The sequence below is a fragment of the Taurulus bubalis genome (genome assembly GCF_910589615.1).
Source record: "Taurulus bubalis genome assembly, chromosome: 2".
NCBI lineage: Eukaryota > Metazoa > Chordata > Actinopteri > Perciformes > Cottidae > Taurulus > Taurulus bubalis.
In genome coordinates, this window is record NC_136590.1 from 33,199,726 (window position 1) to 33,219,927 (window position 20,202).

The 20,202-nt window shown below is 39.9% G+C and overlaps 2 protein-coding genes across 2 annotated transcripts in view; one reads left to right on the forward strand and one right to left on the reverse strand.

Annotated features, from left to right (window-relative positions):
* Positions 1 to 9,194, reverse strand: part of fat3b (FAT atypical cadherin 3b) — a gene marked incomplete at both ends in the record, with an annotated part of 60,758 nt that extends 51,564 nt beyond the window's left edge. The window contains 3 exons of the mRNA XM_079238068.1: positions 5,359 to 5,560; positions 5,986 to 6,120; positions 6,228 to 9,194. Of these exons, the coding sequence (XP_079094194.1) occupies positions 5,359 to 5,560; positions 5,986 to 6,120; positions 6,228 to 9,194 (3,304 nt within the window). The remainder of the gene's footprint in view (positions 1 to 5,358; positions 5,561 to 5,985; positions 6,121 to 6,227) is intronic.
* Positions 9,195 to 10,934: 1,740 nt separating this feature from the next.
* Positions 10,935 to 19,053, forward strand: chordc1b (cysteine and histidine-rich domain (CHORD) containing 1b; the record flags this gene model as incomplete). The annotated part of the gene is made up of 11 exons (XM_079237079.1): positions 10,935 to 10,998; positions 13,484 to 13,533; positions 13,612 to 13,668; positions 13,814 to 13,974; positions 15,587 to 15,687; positions 15,981 to 16,039; positions 16,758 to 16,828; positions 17,013 to 17,118; positions 17,293 to 17,412; positions 17,520 to 17,582; positions 18,373 to 19,053. The coding sequence occupies 11 exons, from the start codon at positions 10,935 to 10,937 to the stop codon at positions 18,541 to 18,543; spliced, it is 1,023 nt and encodes a 340-aa protein (XP_079093205.1). The 3' UTR covers positions 18,544 to 19,053.
* Positions 19,054 to 20,202: the final 1,149 nt, after the last annotated feature.

Below are 20,202 nucleotides of genomic sequence, written 5' to 3' on the forward strand. Positions count from 1 at the left end.
TTCAATACTAACTTTACGGAGGCAGAGACAGAAATTTGAGGAAAACTTTGTGTCCCGGCTTCAGTGACATTCACAGGCATTAGCGGCGCCGCTGTAGTCACCTTCAATGTTTCAGTTTCTCTACGGCTAATCACAGCTGACCAAACTGCTCCCAGCTGCAATTTGCTTAGTGCTAAACGTATCCTCAACTCCTCTACACCAATACAGACACACTCGCAGACACTCACACATATTGACTGGCGTGTCTTTAGCGGCCTTAGGGAGACGAGCAGCTGACAGCTTTGGTGACCTCTTGAGGGACAAAGAGTACACTCACAATGGATGACACATGGGTGCCTCTTTTTTGTAAAACCAGTCATGCATAGGGATGTCCATGTAAACACTAAAACAATGACACAAACTAACTGTGGGTTTTAGGGTCCACTTGTGTCATTTGTATGACATTCTCAAGAGCGCTGAAGCCCAATGATGCAAGGCTGTGTATGTCACATGTGGTCTATTTTTTCAAGGAAGCCTTTAGTTAAGATACAAAACAACCATATTTATCTAATTGCATCATTTATATTGACATAAAACAACACAAGTCAGCTAAGAATAAATAGACTGAACCCATCATAAGGGCAAAGGGAGCAGTTGATGCATTTCTGCTCAGTGCACACCAACTTTTAAAAACCAGCATGAGTCTCAGTGAGACATGCGTTTGTCAATGCTCGCTGAGTCTGTGTTCAGTTCACAAGCAATTAGCCCCAACAAGATGCGAGGCAGAGCTGAGACAGGACATGTGAGAGAGTGTATATTTACTTAGGCTCTTGTATGCTTTCCAAAACCCCCACGCTGCCGTTTCACCTCTTATCATTACATACCGGTTGAAGTTGATGATGTTAGAGAATTTATGAGTCTCGCAAGCAAAGGCTTGCAATGTATGTTATATTAGAAGGAGTTGTAGAAGGAGTAGTATTTGGTGTTAGTTGGAAGGTCTAAATTCATATTATTGAACATAAACTTCATATGTATCTTAGTTTTCAATGTCACCACAAGGCTACACATTTTATCAAAAACCGAGCCATGCAGTGCAAGAAGACCAAATCCTTTAATTTGACATATAGATGAAGGTCTATGACTCCAGGTAGGCAAAGAGAGCCAAGACAGTCCAGCCCGGACACCACAGCCCTGGGAGAAATATGCTCAGTGACACTATTTGATTCTATGCCAAACCTCGGTCACCCTGTTAAAAAGATACCGTCTGAACAATCATAAACATAAAATCGTCTAATCAGAGAACTTGAGCGTCTGATCATCTCTAAATAGATGATTACATTTGATTAGTATTCTTACAATCATTTTCATACAGCAGATGTCTGCTGCTTTCTAACATTTGGCTTTCCACTCATCCTCAACCCTCAACCCTGCATGCCCAGGTTACATCCCACAAGCATACAAATCAGTGACTCAAGGTGTGACTGTGTGGCCTTTTTTCTATCTTGTAGCTTCCTCTGCCGCACAGCAAAGGTGTTATGTTATTACCAGAACGTGTGTGTGTGTGTGTGCATGTCAGGTTATGACTAAGCAGCTGCCCGAGAGCATGCACAAGGCATAGTAAAAGTGTTTGTTGAAACACTTCTTAGCTCTGTCGTCCTTGACCATGTCCTTTTCAAACCACATCTCATCTCTGTCAGAACTCTCGACCGAGAGACGCGAGGAAAACAGAGCCGGCTCTTTCAAAAGCTCTTTGAACTTTAAGACCGACAGGCGCTATTCAGTGAATTCAATATAAATCTGACTTGACAGCATCCATTTTTACCATAAGTAAAACACTTCAAAGGGTGAAAAAGAAATTGAAGGGTCATGGCACATTTTCAAATCTAGACGTTAACAGTACGCTGGGGTTTACATCCATGTGGTAAGTCTATTCAACTTCTTCATTCTGGAAAAACATGTTTTGGGGCCTAATGAATGCTACCATATATAAAATAATCAATATTTTCTCTGCATCTCGAGGCACAACGGAATAGCTCTGTATGTGGCAGAAAAGAAAGCCATCAAAAGTACAGCCTGTACATTTTTTACAAATGCAAGATAGATTGCTTTTTAAAAGTGTGTTTGCCTGTAACGGAAAGACTGCTTTATCCCGGCTGTTACAAATTCTGGCGCTTGCAAACCTACTAATAGAGGAGCAGTGGTTTCTGACAGCTACCCAATGAGAAATTGCAGGGCTTGCTTTCCCCTTAACCAAGGACAAGAATACAAATTTGTGTTCAAAGTACAGGAGTGCTAAGCATTTAGGCCAAGAAGATCCTACTTCTTTTCTGATAGGTAGCCCCTGTAGTATACTTTCCACCCATAGAAGGGGAGAGTCATCTTAAGCATCTAAATATAAAACGTGGGAAATTCATAAACAGTAAAAAAGAAAAGAAAATGTGGGTTGTCATGGGCTACAGAAGATTCATCACAGAGACAATTTACAATTTATAGGAGGGATGGAATGCACATGTCAAGACAGGCTTAACAAAATGGATTTATCACACAATATATGATTCTCTCTGTCCCTTTTACTCACTCTCACTGTCAGTCTCACTCCATCTTCACTTAGTTCTGGCACTAGGAGCCACAGATTGACAAGCAGTCAGAGCTGTCCTGAGCCACTCAACATGGCAGCTAAATGCATGGTGGGAGGACAGAGGGGTGCTACTCTGTCCAAGCCTGACAACACGGACTTCTATAAGCTAAAGATGAAATGAAACACTTGATGAGGGATAACTTTCGTAAAATCGTTTCATCTAATTCCACAAAAGGACGAGGGACTTTTCTCTTGTTTGGGGTGAGAAAATAACAAAAGTCGCAACTTAAAAACAAAGTTCCAAAAAGGAAAAAATAAATACTAAATAAATAAATAATGGATATATATGAAGGCATGTGAGGAAGAAAGCAGTATTTTTTTTTCTGACACTTTTTATGTACTCCAGACTCCCCTGCATCCTCTTCCTTCCTCTCTTCGCTTCACTTCCACTACCCTCTCCCTCCACTTTCTGCTCTAACAAGCACTCTGATTTCCCCTGGAAAATCTGCACTCAATAAACTTTCTCACTGGCTGCTATACGCCTTACTGAGATTTTAATTCTAAAGTAAATAACAGCACCAAGTACTACCAGAAGTCTGTGGGGATCTGTCTGTGTACTGTAACAGTGTTTTGTCTATGAGTGCAGTGTATACACCATGCATGTGTAATAATGTCTACGTAGGTATATGTGTGAACACAGAGCTCTCTCCATTTGTCCATCTGTTCCCCTCTCAACAGTCAATACTAATTAGCCTAGTTAAAGGTCAATACAGGCCTCCAGTGCAAGTCATGTACAGTAGGGACCAGTGTGACAAGAGGTGAAGAAAGAGGAAGGCTGTCATTTAACTCCTAAAACTAAGAGCTAAAATAAACTCTACTAGCTATAATTAACCATATCTATTTATTTCCTTTCAGCCAGCCACTGTTCACTACATTGTATTGTAGTGACAATTTATTTGAGTTGCTGTTCTATAAAATATTGTTCTAATCATATAGTACCAGTACTAGTGACAAATGTGGGTTTAGGTACATTTTTCCCAAGTTGTTTAAAAATATCAACTAATACAGTGTTTTTCATAACGTATCTTCTTTTTTTTGCCTACATGGTTTTCATGATGAGTCACTAGATAGTCCCATGATAATAATCCCCCAGCTATTATTGGTGCATTGGTTAATAATAATCTATTATCCCCTTTTCCTACTTTATATTGTACTATTCTTCTGCTTGAAGACTTGACTGTTAAAATTAATGGTGTATTTAAAAATGTACATTTTATTTATGCACAATATTTATTTTGTCTAAATATAATGATTAGTAATGTTGACTGGATACAAACTACGTTTTACTAGGCAAAATGAAGATGTGGGTGATATCAAATACAATAAAATATATTCATTCATTTGAAAACAAACACTTTTAAGTCACAAATTGATACAAAAGAGTGAAACTGGATTTGTTATGTCATAATTGAATTAGTGTCGTATTGAGTAAGTACAATTTAAATAATTTATGAAGTATTACAAACAGTACTGATTAAATCATAGCATTTATTATTTTGCTATGAAGTGGTGTATCTGGTTACATTCAATATTACATCAATAGAGACTGTAGGCAGAACAGTCCCATACTAATGAATTATTTCTTTTAGACAGGAAAATAGCGACTTCATACAATTTGCATGCTTATACGCAATATAGGATCTGTTAGTGGTAAGACTTGGCATCAGGGGTAATTGTGAAGCACTACTTACTATGGCGTACCCTGGAGGATGAGGGAATGAGGAACTGATTTTGGAGCTTGGAATTTGTTTCAGCACCATGGAGAGAGACTGAGAAAGCTTACCGGTCGGTTTAAAAGCTTCAGCACCGTGGACGGAAACAGAAAACTCTTGATGGGAAAGAAAGAATTCTCACTTACACCCACTTGTGTTGAAATATAAACTATGCAAGTATGAGTTATATTTCTCAGGTGGAAATATAGCACATGCCACATTTTCCAACTGTTCATGTTGTCATATTATATAAATGTTTTTGAATTTTCAGTGTTAAGACTGACATTTAAGTTGCATATCTTAATGCTTATATATAGGGAGCGAGAAAGAGTTGGCCTTCCATGTGCCAATATGAACTTATATGAACTGTTCTATTTTCATACTGGATATTTGATTAATGTTATCCCTGGGTGAGTGAGTCGAGGTCTCTTGTTTGGATCAACATGATTTCAGCTGTGCTTTGACACTACAGAAAACTTAGAGACAACTGCACGCTTTTATTTTTTTGGGTCAGGACTCTTTTAATAAATCACAGTGATTTCACTACTCTTGGAAAGGATGGTGGTGGTGTGTAGGACAGCCTTGATCAATGTTATCCACACAGCGCTGGATCAGTTGTACTGAGCGGCCTGAGGCCCAGCCTGTGTAGCTGCCATGCTGCCCTCATTACAGTAATGATCTCCCAGTGCACAGCTCCCACGTGAAGCCCCGTCACCACTCGGACTTTGACTGTACCTCACACTCTCTTCACCTCTCTCCCTCAAATACACATATACATGGTATCAAGTGGTGATGCTTTCTCACATGCAATGCTTACAACTATATGACAGATAAATAAAATGAGTGAGCAACAACTACACAACTACACACGTGAAAATAATCAGCAATGGCACAGTAATAGTACGTTTCCTACAATAAGTAATGATTAACAACAGGTTTAAATGTTGATATTCCACACATGGATGGCCCTGTAAGTTATTGGATTTCCACTTTACATAAATAGGCTTCAGAATTGATCTTGTGTCTCACCTGTTTCTTCGTCAATGGTGAAAGTGCCCAGTCCGCTGCCACCTCTGACAGAGTACCTCACCACCCCATCTCGCCCCTTGTCATCATCCTTAGCGTTGACTGTCAGGACACTTGTGCCTGCACGAGAGTTCTCCTTCACTGAGCCTTTCAGCGCAAAGTCAGAATAGTAGGGTGCATACAAATTCTCATTGACATCCACCACCTGATAAAAAAGGTTTATGGCTTAGATTTTGAAGAATTGTGTGAAGATATGTATATAAGTAAACAGTATGGTCGTACAATATAACATTCAAACAATTTAACATATTACATTACAAAAAACAGTAATTACATTACAGCTAGCAGCTATTCATGAAGTCATAATTTTGGTGAATCATTTATGACTTTGCTAGTGTACCCTAAATGGTCCATTTCATGAAATTAAATGGATTGAAATATAATGGAATTGGTTTACTTTCTAATAATAAAAGTAGGGGTAGCATTAAGGAAGAAATACATGTTGGGTGGTCATATCAACATTTGAAGCTTGAAATGAACAAACAAAACTATAAATGTCAATGCCTATTTGATGAAACTGGTTTTGAATTTCTTTCAATACAAATGTGTTTTTATATGTGTGTTACATACCTCCACCTCCACAAATGTCTGACTGGTGAGGCTGGGTACTCCTCTATCCTCAGCAAGTAATGTCAGGTTGAAAAACTGTTGTTTCTCAAAGTCCAGCTCCTTCCTAATCCTCAAAACTCCACTCACAGCATTGATCTGTACAAAGCATAACACAGTATAATCCCATACATCATAAACTGTCAATAAAAAAGGATCAGCATATGCAACAGTATAGAGAATATACAAATAGTGACATCACCTACCTCAAAAGTGCCATTGAAGTCATTAATCAAGGAGTATCGGACCTGTCCACTGGGACCCATGTCGGGGTCCTGAGCATGCACCCAGGTAATCACAGCCCCTGGTGGCAGGTCCTCCAGTACTCGAGCACTATAGCTGCTAGGGATGAAAGCTGGGGCGCAATCATTGACATCCTCCACTATTACAGTGAGAGTAGTCACTGATGACCTACGAGTGCCTCTTTCAGCCTTGTCTCGCACTTCAATCTTCAATGTGAACATTGGGATGGTTTCTCTGTCCAGGTGGCTAGAAACAAATACACTTCCAGTTTCGCTGTCAATACCAAACTGAGGGACACTGGTCAGCATTACATAGGACAGCTGTCCATTTTGACCTATGTCTCTGTCAAATGCAGTCATGGTAATAACTTCAATTCCAATGGCCGAGTTTTCTGCAACAAGAGCAGAGAAGCTTTCCTGATAAAACTGGGGGTCATTGTCATTTGCGTCTTCAATGATCACAGTCAGTAGTCTCCAATTGCACATCGGAGGAACACCCTGATCGTAGACGGTGATATTAAGGAAGTAACGATCCAATCGCTCGCGGTCAAGTGGCTGCAACACAGTTATCAACCCATTCTCCATATTGATGTTGAAGCAGTTTTCTTTGTTACCATCAGATATGGAAAATAGAACACGGCCATTGAAGCCTGTGTCGCCATCTCGTGCTCTCACCTGAAATACACTGGCACCAGCAGCAAGGTCTTCTCTCACTAGAATACTGGTAGGTAAGGCCTCAAACTGTGGAGTGCGTTGGTTTACAGAGAAAAGGTCTGTATATCGCTCATCTGGTCTTGGTCTAGCCATAGCAGACGCTTTCGAGACCATTTTTTCTGCCAACAGCTGGGCTACCCTGGTCTCCTTGCAGTTGAACCCCATGGGTGGCATCCTACCCCTCACCACAGATACGTTCACAAATGTAGGATCAGAGCACATCTCACCATCTGCTGCCACTATTTTCAGGTTGAATATCCCACTTTTTAAATTAGTCACTTCAAACGATCTTTTCAATGACAAAGCCCCGGAGTCTGCATTTAAGTTAAAATAGTCTAACTCGTTCCCAGACAATATCTTGTAGGTCACTATTCCTAGCTCGTCTATGTCCACAGCTGACAAGGTGACAATAGTCTGACTGACAGGAAAATCACGGCTGATCATCCCCTTGCAGGACACTCTCTCAAAGAGAGGCTGGTTGTCATTTATATTTATCAGACGAATGGTGACATTAACTTCACTCTCCCTTCGGTAGGGTGAACCCCAATCAGAGGCCCGCACTGCAAAAGCATAGATGTCATCTGATGACTCAAAATCTAGGTCTCTTGTGATCCTTACCTCCCCTGTGTCCTGGTCTATTGAAAATGGAAGATTATGTTCGCCACTTATTGTGTGGGTTATGTAACCATTCTCTCCTTTATCAGCATCAACAGCAGACACTACGAGAGCAACAGTGCCTACAGGTAAGCTCTCGTTGATTGCAATATCATAGAATGGCCTGTTGAACACTGGAGCGTTGTCATTAGCATCATCTATGGTGATTTGAACTCTTGCTTGCTGCTGACTGATAATATCAACCACCTCCATCTCCACAAAATCCAGTGATATCCTTGTCAGCTGCCTTGTGGTCATAATAACTCCAGTCAAAGGGTTTATATCAAAGTACATTAGATCTGAAGGGCTGCTGAAGCTGTAATTGACACTCAGAGGAGCTGGGGAGATTTTTACCACCTCTACAATAGTGCCTGGGGGAGATATTTCACTCAGCTTGACTACATAAACATCTTTCTCGAAATTCGCCAACACAGGGTCTGGCTTTGTAACCAACAACTGAACAACTTGAGTATTAGAAAACTTTGGAGGTATACCCCTGTCTTTAGCTTGGAAGGTTAAGTTGCAGCCATAGGGAAACGTATCCCAGTCAAACAATTCTGATGCTATAACCCGATAATCATTTCCGACAGGCGATCGATCAATCACAAATTGTTCAAGGGGGTCACCCTCAATGATGGACACCCACTCTATATCCCCAGATGCCCCTTCGTCTTTGTCCTTCACAGTCATTATGACATAGACGGGGTCCTTGTCCGCCCATGATGGAACAACAGCAACTGCTTTGAGAACAGGAGCAAATTCATTAACTCGCTCCACAGTTAGGACCAGCCTAGCAGTGCTGCTGATACCATTGTTCCCATATAGTTTCATTCCTCTGTCGACCACTTGCACCTCCAGCTCAAATCTGTCTTTTTTGTCCATTCTGGGCCGACCTGTCAGGGTGATGACCCCGCTGGTCGGATGAACAGCGAAGAGTTCAATTCTGTTCTTGAAGAAGTAGTAGAACTCCCCGTTGGAGCCCACATCAGCATCTGTGGCTGTTACGCGTCCTATGCTGGCACCCAGAGGGGCACTCTCGGAGACAATGAATGAATAGGAGGTAGGGGAGAAGAGAGGTCGGAGATCATTGGTATCCAAGACCTTGATATAAACAGTGGCTAAGGCCTCTAGGCCTCCATGGGCAGATGCCTTGACTGTCAGTGTGTAATTGTCCTGTACTTCTCGGTTCAATGTTGCACCACTGCCTCCGTTAGTGCGTATACGGAGAAAACAAAAATCTCCCATTACAAACTCGTCAGCCTGGAAGATTCCCTCACGGTCTCCAGACGCAATAGAGTATTTTATGTCTAAAGACTGAGGTGGTCCAAGAATAATGCCCATTTTGATATCACTACTTGTATAGGTTCTTGTGGCAGAGTTCTCGAAGATGGAAGCATTATAGGCAGGCTGGGTAAAGAGCAGCAGACCTTGTCCTGCCCTTGATTCTGTCAGGTACTGGGCATGGGTTGAGGGAAAACCGAAGAGACGGAAGAAGTATATACAATGGAAAAAAAGAGAAAGGTTGGGTAGAGGAAGCATATTTCCCCACCGATTATGCCTCATCCTTATTCCATCACCCAGTCACCCTATATTTGGAAAGAATAAAAAAGAAAAACAGATCTGATTCAGTTGGTGAGTTGTTAAAGACATGCGCTCTGCATGCTAAAAATTTGACAGAGAACTGAGACAAAAGTTAAAAAGATATTCCAGGGGTACTTCTTATCACTACAGGGATATGATAGCATATTCGATGTTGCGCTTCAACAGTTTGCATTCAAACATAGAAACACCCCAAAAGGCTAAGAAGAAGAACTGACATATCTTGAAACAAACCACATCAAAGTACACCACACTTACACACCCTCAGTGAAACACATCATGTCACCAAATAAAATAGCAGGGATCAGGAGCAATCACTGTTAGTGTAATACAGAGTGTCTAAAAGACACAAGGGCTTGTTATTCTTCAGCAACTGACAACCAGGGTGTGGTATTTCCACAAGAAAAAATGTATGGGGCAAAAGACAGCCTTGGTCTGAAAAACATTATTTGGCACAATTTCAAAAAAGATATACACAAGAAATGAGTTGCGCAAGTTTGCATCTGAGCTAAATTCATCCTTTTATCCAAAATATATATAATCTAATAAATGATAATGTATTGTAATTGATTAAGCTACCAGCAGTAAATCAAATGAAATATAGGGACACCTTCTGCAACAAGAGTGATGCCTAAACATTCTGTATCCCTAATTGGCCGTTTTGCACTGTACTTTTATTTATAAGCATATTCTGATGCAAATACTTTTTAAGTCTACTTTTGCTTTTAAGTACAATTGTTAATGACTTTCACTGGTATTTATATACTGTGCACTTGGTGGTATTGTTAATACCACCATGTGTGTGTGTGTGTGTGTGTGTGTGTGTGTGTGTGTGTGTGTGTGTGTGTGTGTGTGTGTGTGTGTGTGTGTGTGTGTATTTAAACTATATGAAATATGCCCTCTTGCCCTGTATGTAGGACATAGTATAGATAAATAATAGCACACCGAATAGGCTGTCAGAACCCAGCGACTCACAATTAACAATCCCCAGAAGGTGACTGTCCCGGGAGATTGTGAGGTGCATTTATCGTCTACCATGTTGATGCAGATGCTATGGAGCTCGCCTCCGTGCAAAATCCACGAGTTCATTAAGCTACAGTCTCGAGCAACAATATACTATCTTACACACAGACCTCAGTCACACATCAGAGCTTGTCCTACCTTTACACGAAACAGCTGTAATCAGTGAAAGTAAATCCTTTTCCATCCCCTCTCCGACAGTCAGAAAGAAGAAAAGCATAACGCACACAATCGCGCAGAAGTCGTTGGTGAAATGGACAGCAGTGATCCTCGTACAACTAACAATCTCTACCCCCAGTTTACTGCACCTAACTAATGTAATGTGCAGTGGGCTACTTCGACTTCACCTGCAATAGTTCACACAAAACTGTCGTTAAAACAGATGGGTGTAATTTGCTGAGCAAGGTTAAGCTCCGAGATACGGTATCAGGAACATGTCGTTGAAGTTAGAAAGCGGTCAGCATCAGTTGTCGGCTGAGCGGGACCACTGAGCGCTCGCAGGATGGAGGAGGAGGCGGGCTGGTTGAGCTCCGATCTTTGCCGAGCATAGCCGACAACATCCGGAAGTGTATGTGCAGCGGTCTCCAGCCACAGTTCCGTATCTCTCACACACACGAGTTTTGTTTTATTATTAGAGGTCAGTCACACATCTGGCCACCAGCTAAACTTGTTCCACTCGTCATCATGTCCGTGTTGTGTTACAATAAGGGATGCGGACAGCGATTTGATCCAGAAAAGAACCCCGACGGTGAGTAGTGTCTTGGTTAGCTAACGTGAACTATTGCTGCGCCTCGTACCAGCCTGTTAGCATGCGAGCTAACGATCACCTCTGATGATCATCTGGAATATTCCGCAGCGAGCAGGCCTGCTGGGCCCCGTGTAGCTAACCCGGTATAAGTGTAGTGGACCCCGGGACCCCGACACAGTGACACCTGCATTCACCAGCACTGCTGTGGCCGACCATTCAGCAAGCTAACGACACGCTTGATGTGACTTTTCACGATGTTGTTAGCACCTTAAGCTCCCTGTGATTAGCAAGTTAGACGGCAACGTAGGACTTTGCAGAACCATTGTCCCGCACAGGACACACACACACCCTCACAAACGCGCGCACACACATACACAATGTGTCGGTTTAAAGTTTCAGAAGCATGCCATTCAACGTGTCGTGTGCACTCATTTTGTCGTCCTTTTCCCCATCACCACTAAGTGGATAAATCAAGTTTGTATCAACTTCAAAGACGCCGACGACCATTAGTATAACGTTGTGTCTGTGTTCATGATTGAGTGCTAAATCAAGCTGCTTGTTTTTCAGCAGCTTTTAGAGCTGTCTGCCACTTCAATGAGGGATAACATAAATAAATACTGCAAAGTTATACCACTGAGTTGAGAATAAGCTGCAGGTATAGTCGTATTTATAGCATACCTGCCCCTCAGCATGCAGAGATGCAAACCTATGAGCTTCATGGGTAGAAGTAGGCTGAGATGTATTGATGCGATAGTCATTCTCCTTACAGTAGGATGCAGACTTATGCCCGAGGACACTGAACACTGCCTGCTTCCAGCAGGTAAATTACAATCTGTGAAAGTGAGAACATTGTCCATATTAACCAGGGGTCTCAGAATCAGAACATCTGATAAACATCTGTCCAAAATCATGAGCAGAGCAATTTATTCCCATCTCATTGCCTTGTGTCATGTTTGAGGCAATAGCTGAGTTTGTATTTACAGGTATGCCCCACATACATGGCGTATATTGTCCTGTTTTATGTATACAAAAAATAGCAGATGGGTAATAAATCATTCCTTACTCTTTTAGCTCATAACATATACAAAGTATTAACTTTTTATTCTCTTCATGAAAAAACAATGAACTTCCAGGAGTGCAGTACCTTAACAATTCAGTTACAAGGTTGTGTAAGGACAAGATCATTGTCATGATAAATCACGCCTTGATTTTCAGTGTCCTTCAGATAACATGAACCCTTGTTTATATGAAACCACTCATTTAAATGCACTTGAATGTTCCTCCTTTTGTCTTCAAGTAATATAACTGTGAGTGTCGGGCAATTCACAAAAAGTCAATTTCTAAATAGGGTGCCTCTTCTCATAACAATAGAGTATATTATCATTACTTTTCAGGGTATACGTGTATAAGGCACCCACATAGAAGGGTTATTGCTCAGGCTGTGCGGTACTGTGCTGTAAGGACAATTCTTGATTTATGTCGTCACCAAGCCAACTTTTTCTTTTTTCATTCAGCAGTCATTTATCTTGTAGGGCCGTTCCAAAAAGAGGACATTAAAAAAATCACTCTGTACTTTTCAAATAAGGTAAATCTTAAATGATGATTTGTCAAACTGTCGGATGGACATCATAAATCCAGACCGTAAGGCTATGTATTTTGTGTGTTGCAATTCGCAAGGGCAAATTGCAAATCATTTAAGTTTTATGTGAGGTAGTGGAAATTGTCATCTATTTTTTTATCAAACTGAATTGTTATACTGAGTATAAAAAAACATAGCATTATCTGCAATGCCTAAATTATCTTTATCCTTTGTGTTTTTAGTTTGCCAAGTCTATCTTCAAATTATCTGTATCAACGTCCCTTTCAGACAGATGATCAGTTCTTGTTCGAAACACCAAGGATGATATTACTCTTTGTTAATTACTCGTTTCCTGTTAACTACTGAATTGCCTTCAGAGATAGAAAGAGAGATAATGCATATTTATAATAGATGTAATACATTATTATTATTTCCTACAAACTACAAACAATTTACAGTCGGTCAAGTCAGCATGTTAGGTGATTTTACAGCTAACAACTCATTATCTGATGGGTGTAACTTTTTCCTGCTAACTTTAAAAAATGACTCCACTTGGTGTTCTGTCTAACCATTAGCACCTTGAGTCATTTCGACAGTGAACAAATGGAGGCAGTGTCAGACATTGCTGACATCTTTTGATAGGTATACCACACATGAAAGGAATAGCATATGATGACAAGACATCATGATGTTTTAAATGACTATAGCTTTGTAGTAGTTGATTCTCAAAATATCTTTTCTTTTCTTAACTCTACTCATCATTCTGTAAAATGGTTTCATGGTGTACTTTAAAAGTGTTGTGTCTTTATTGAAACTAGAGTACATAAAAATATAGACCAGAAAAGCTTCTTAAATCGCCACATATATGTCCTCTACATTAAAAAAAAGTTGTGTTCATTTTCACAGAAGGATGCACCTATCATCCAGGAGTCCCAGTATTCCATGATGCATTGAAGGTAAAATACCTGAAAATGTACAGTTAGCTCAGTGTATTGTTCTCTGGTCAAAGTTAATGTTTGGCTGACTTTCTCAAGGGATGGTCCTGCTGCAAGAGAAGAACTACTGACTTCTCCGACTTCCTCAGCATTGTTGTAAGTTTTAGTTTCTGTTTTAATCCATACTTTTAATCCTCCATGGTCATGTTTCCATTGTCTATTGTTTTCATAGGCATTGACTGCCACCTTTGCTATAGCATATTGGCCTTCGAGTCTAACACAGTGACTTTCTCCTCCGCAGGGCTGCACAAAAGGTCCCCACAACAAGGAGAGGCCCCCTGAGCCGGTAAAACCAGATGTGACATCATCGGAAGATAAGAAAGACGCAGATGACCAAAAGCCAAAGTTTAACGAGTACATCATCTCCGCACCAAAGCCCCAGGAGGCGATACGCAGACCAAGGTTGTACTTCATACATATTTTTGTAAATATTTAAATCAATACCATAGGAATACTCTAAGCCAGGGGTGTCAAACTAATTTTCACCCCGGGCCACATCAGCATCATGGTCGTCCTCAAAGGGCCGGTTGTAACTGTAACACTGTATACATTGAACTACTCCCGAACATAATGTTAAATATCTGTCTTTGTATTAGATTATTGTTTATTCAAGTGTAAAAATATTGTAAATGCATTTATATAAATGTAAAAATATATGTAAGCAAATTTCTCTGTTACTATGACAGAAATCCATTTAATTTAGGGTTAAGAAACCCGCATTACTAAATTATAATAAATATACAATTATAAAAGATCAAACTTAAAACAGAAGAAAATAACAAAGATCAAACGCATTTTATTATATTAATTTTCTTCAAAGCTTTTTTGTCACAGTTGACAAGGACATAACTGGTCCAACAAATAATTGTGAGCAAATAAGAACATGCATGTGGTCTGGGGCAGTGGTTCTGAACTGGTCTGGGGCAGTGGTTCTGAACTGGTCTGGGGCAGTCGTTCTGAACTGGTCTGGCTGCAGGACCCACCTTGACCCCTTAATGACAAGCTGAGATCCAATGCGAGGAACATTTTCAACTTCTCAAATTAATTTAATGATATGGTGCAGTTTAAAACTGAGAAAGTACAGAATATCACAGTATGCCAACACAAAAAAAATAGTTTGAAATATTCCCTTTTACACTCAATTAAAAACCCCAAAGTGCATCTTAAGGACACGAGGTAATACAACACAAATAATAATTTTATAACTTCAGCCTTTTTTAAGGCTCAGTGTTGTCATGCACAAACATGAAATAAAAAAGGTTGGGAATAAAGCGAACTATCACGAATAGTCCAACGTGTAATCTCATGCGAGTGTGAATAGATGGCATTCCTCTGCATAAAAAAAAGCGCCTTAAAAATAAAAGCCCATGCAAAGGTCCACAATTCACTGAAAACGGGTCCGCGAAGCCGTCGCGGGCCACATAAAATTACCTGGCGGGACAGATTCGGCCTGCGGGCCTTGAGTTTGACACCAGTGCCCTCAGCTCTCGTTTTTTTAAGTAAAGCAAACAATCTATATACCATTTGTAATTTTACCAAATCACATTTAAAGGAAACAAACACATTTTCAATTGAGTACATCAACAGGGCTTTCACTTTAAAACTATATATCCTTATTATCCCACGTATTCCATTCTGCTCTGAGTTATTCTGGTGTAGTATCAAATGCATCAAAGGATAGGTACGGTATCTGAAGTATTAAATCAGCCTGAATACTGAGGTGCTCTCTAGTCTTTTACCCTGGATGCTTCCCAACAGAGTTCAAAAGAACACGGACAAGCAGCTGATGAAGCAATTACTACTGAATAGTGAAACTCCTTTCAAGTAGTGTAAGGGTCTTAGCCTGGCTCTGTACAACAGACCTCATTTTGAGGTCATGTTGCCGACAATGTATTCCTTACTTAAAGTATTATAAAAATAAAAATAGTTTTCAATTAACAAATGATTTGCAAACATACAATTTGTCCCTTCCTTTGTTAATGTTTCAATTCTAATAGATGTGTCACTGTTGCAGTGCTGATGAGCCGATGGTGAGAATGCAGCATAAAGTCTCTACTTCTCTGAAGCAGGCTCTGGAGAGACTGAAGCTGTCTGAAAATACAGCAGAGCAGAAAGGTGATAGTGGAGCATTATCTTTCCCTTTTTTCTCCTCTTGTCCCTTCCATGTTTCAGTTTTTTTTGGTCCCCTTTATCATAGACTGTCTACCATCCATTACCATCCTTTTCTTGTTACAGTAGACAGGAAGGTCATGTTGACAGGGGAAGTTAATGGATGGCCTCTGGGAGTTTGTGGCGTTTGAGTTAAAGATGGCAAGGACGGGGCAACACATCATTGCTGTAGATGCATTTTTTAGATTCAAACAGCCAAGTCAGTTTTTTTTACTCCATTTCTGTCTCCTTTTTTCTAGAGGAAGATAATGACGAGCTCAAGATTGGAACATCCTGTAAAAATGGAGGATGTACTAAAGTAGGTGAATGTGTTGCTGTATACTTGTATACCTGTATAAAATGTGTTGAAATGAGTACAAATCTCTATCTTTACCCATACCTCTGTAGGGATTTGGCAGCAGCAGATTAATGTTCTAATTTATTTGCTTTACATTCATGATTTTGTGGATTCTGCCAAATAAGTTTCATCTTCTTCTTGATTTGTAAACCAAATTCAATTTGCATATTTCAAGAGATTTATGACAGATGTCATTTAATGAAAACAAATCATGATATTGCCCCAAAAGAGCTCAATGCTCTGGGTAAGGTGAAATAGATGCAGCTCATTTTCTTCCTCCTCGCAAAGCTACATTTCTTGCTCAAGCTAATCGGGCCTGTCAGAGCTGAAACCCCAAGATTAGAACATGAATTGTAAAGAAAATTTGCATTGGCGGGTTTTGTAGAAGCTTGGAGTGGGACTTAAATGGTTTAAAACAATTATGTAAATCACTTTAACTGATGTGATTGAAATCCGTGAGATATTCTCTCACAGACTGCCTGCTTTTTGCTTGATTAATCAATTAAGGTCTGGGAGGAGTCTAAATTGGTATGTTTAAACTTTTTCCAAAGTTGAGGAGTACAATATATTAGTCATCTTTCATTCTCATACATGTGTGTCATACAATGAATCCGTATTTGTGCTCACAAAAACAATCAACTTCAATCTTTTGAACCAAACCGTTTGCTGTTATCTTCAGAGTTTTGATGGACATGCAAGCGAGTTGGATGAGTGCTCATACCACGCTGGATTTCCTGTCTTCCATGAAGGGTTAGTAATACCGAAAAATACAGTGTTTCACAATATTTACATGAAAAAGCAGATAGCAATGTGAAAGAAGTGTAATGAGTGACACTAGTATTTTCCTGTTGGTCTTGTTCACTGGTTCTCTTGAGTGACACGTTATTGACTGCTAAAAACCAGGCGAGTGTGTGTGTGTGTGTCTTTCTTGCAGGATGAAATACTGGAGCTGCTGTAAGAGGAAAACCTCAGACTTTAACACCTTTCTCTCTCAAGAGGGCTGTACCAAGGGAACACATCTATGGAGGAAAAAGGATGATGTAGGTTTGGCAGCTGGTGCTTATCTGTGTGCAAGTCCATTTGAGAGTAAACACTCAAAACAGCTCAAAGCACAGAGAGGAGACAATACTTTGTAGTCAAGACTGAATTGTTGAATCTGTATCTTAAATAGCCAAACATTGCTTTAAATGTTGGTTCGTGAAATCTCCACGCAGGGGAAGAAAGTGGTTCCATGTCGGTTTGACTGGCACCAGACGGGGGCGCAGGTCATCATCTCGATCTATGCCAAGAACGCCGTCCCAGAGCTATGCTACGTGGAAGCAAACAGCACCACGGTGAGTGATAATATCACTCTGTCAGGGGATTTCTGTCCATATCTAAACGGCTGAGTTTTGGATTGTGTTCTTCTCAACCTCATGTTTATTTCTCTTTTCTTCTTCAGCTCGACATCCATGTTATATTTGAGGGAGAGAAGAAATTTGTGCAGAAAATCACCTTGTGGGGAGTAAGTACAACATCACTTTTAAACTGACAGTCATTCTTGCTATATGGCAGTTTTAATACATATATTTATTTTGTACTGCGCTCCCGATACTGCAATATAAAATACTTTCATGGTTGATAATAAGTCTATTAAGTCTAATAAGTCTAATTTGCTAGTGATCTTAACAGGGGTATTTGCAGTTCTAATTCAATATGACAGTAATTGTACCTAGAAAATAGATTCCCACCTGAATTAGAGCTGGCCCATATGTTGGATTTAACCAGTTGATGCTTATGATTATACCAGCGTGATCATTCTTGCAAACAAATTCAAACACTCATTTGAAGTAAGATTGGTCTTTAAAAATGCATGCTTTTGTTCCCGTTTTTGATCTCACTTCTTTCGCTCTCTTCAGGCTCTTTCCCTGTTCCCCTCCAGATATATAAATATACCCCCCATATGCACCCCTGTGCTCATACGGCGCACACACTCCTCCGGGAGAGTATGTTTGTGAGAGGGGGAGAGATGCAGGAGGAGCAAAACACCAAAGTTTCGTGCTGGCGACTTAAAAAATGGCGCAACAATTAATATTTGTACTCAATGTCATTTACTACATCCCAAATGGAACGAGCCGCAATACGTTGAGTATATTCGATATATAGCCCACCCCTAACCTGAATATACACCACGAGTTAAAACATAACTTGAAACTGCTCATAACTCACTCTTGTTTTCCAGACCAGCTTATATGGGATCACCTCATACCAAAGGAACTAAGCCATATTTGTCACACTCTCTCTTTCCCTTGTAGGTGATCGATGTGAGCAAAAGCCTCATAAACATGATGGCTGCCAAGATCGAGATAGCCATGAAGAAGTCTGAGCCCATGACGTGGGCCCGTCTGGACCTTCCACCCCCGCCGCCCCCCAAGGAGAAGGAGGCAGAAAAAGAGGAGTCTGATAGCGAGGATGAAGATGACTGATGAGGGATTACAATACAAACATAGTGTGTATTTTTAGCTGAATCAAAAGTCATACAGTCCATTGCTTACCTCTTCAAAGAGTAGCCTCTGTTGCTCTCTTGGAACTTTGGCCTCTGCTGAACATTACACTGTTTCCTCTTTCATTCTTAATTGTCAACGTCCTTGATTTTGCCGAAGTTTCGGCAAAATAACTTTTATTAGTTATTATATGTTTGAATGCTCAAACATCTCCAGTTAATACGATTAGGTGTGCTCTGAAGTACTGAACAATACTTTGAGCAGATTTTCCATCAAGTCAGACAATGAAAATTGCTATAAAACCACACAAGATCGGAGTCAGGTGGAACCATGCTTAATCTCAGACCCATAAAGCCTTTAACATGGACGTTCATATCAAGTCATCGTAATGGACCACAGTTGTGACCATCTGTATCTACAATGTTTGGGAAAAGATTCATTCCATCCGGTAGTTTCATAAATTGTTTATATTTCTGCGTTGAACGTCCAACATTACCACATCAAACTGAATGTTGCTTTCATATATATATATATATATATATATATATATATATATATATATATATATATATATATATATATATATATATTTCTGTGTGTGTGACAATGAAGCTGCTCTATGTAGTTTGAATAGGAGATTTGGATCTCAAAGATGTCCACCTGTATAATATGGATTTATTCTGAATAAATAGTTATAAGAAATACAACAGTTCCTTGGGACTCTTGAACTTAAGAAAATAGAGATGTTCTCTGACCATCCTTTTCACAAATAGAATTATGGATTTGCTCCAAATTTGTTTTTTTACATGATTATACCTAATGTATATTTTGTACAAGTTTTGTCTCTGAACAATCACTGCTGTATTTATCTCTTCATTTCTTGTCAAAGCAACCTAGCTCAATTTTATAATGACAATGTACTGTAATATCTGACAATGTCAATTGAATACAATGTATTTTTCAGAAAAGTAGGCCTACTGTATTATATAAGGGTATGCTAGATCAGTGGTTCTCAACCTCTCCAGTATTATCAGGTTTGTGTTCCCTTGGTGTTGTCAAATCTGCTCCAGGCACTGGATTTTCATCTTGCTGACCCTCCTCAAGCCACTCAGTAAAATCTATTACTAATATACAAATCTATCTACATTCCCCTATCTAAAATGATGTAATTGACTGTTTATATGTTGTTTTTATCCACAAACATTTGGCAACCTCCGGTAATTATCTTGCAACCCACAGGGGGTCAAAACACCCAGGTTGAGAACTACTGTGCTAGATGGAATGCTTCAAAAGCTATGAATGTTCGAATTCAATTTGGATGACATGACGTCCGGGTAAAATGATTAGGGAACCAATTTATCTGACTGAAAATAAACTTTTGTGGCTTTTAAAACGTTTTGGGCTGATGTCTGTGATATATACTGTGGATGTTTCTCACACATTACATGCAGACCAAGTTTTGTTTTAACCTTTAAAGCCCCAAGGCATTTTTTAGGATTTAGCTCGAAATACCATACCCAAACTAAAAAGGGTGTATCTCTGCAACCACAAGGGCTATTTGAATAATTCTGGTGTTATAATAAAGGCAACCCTTGTGAGCTTTTGGTCAGATGTGTACATATTAGTATATATGTTGCTGGC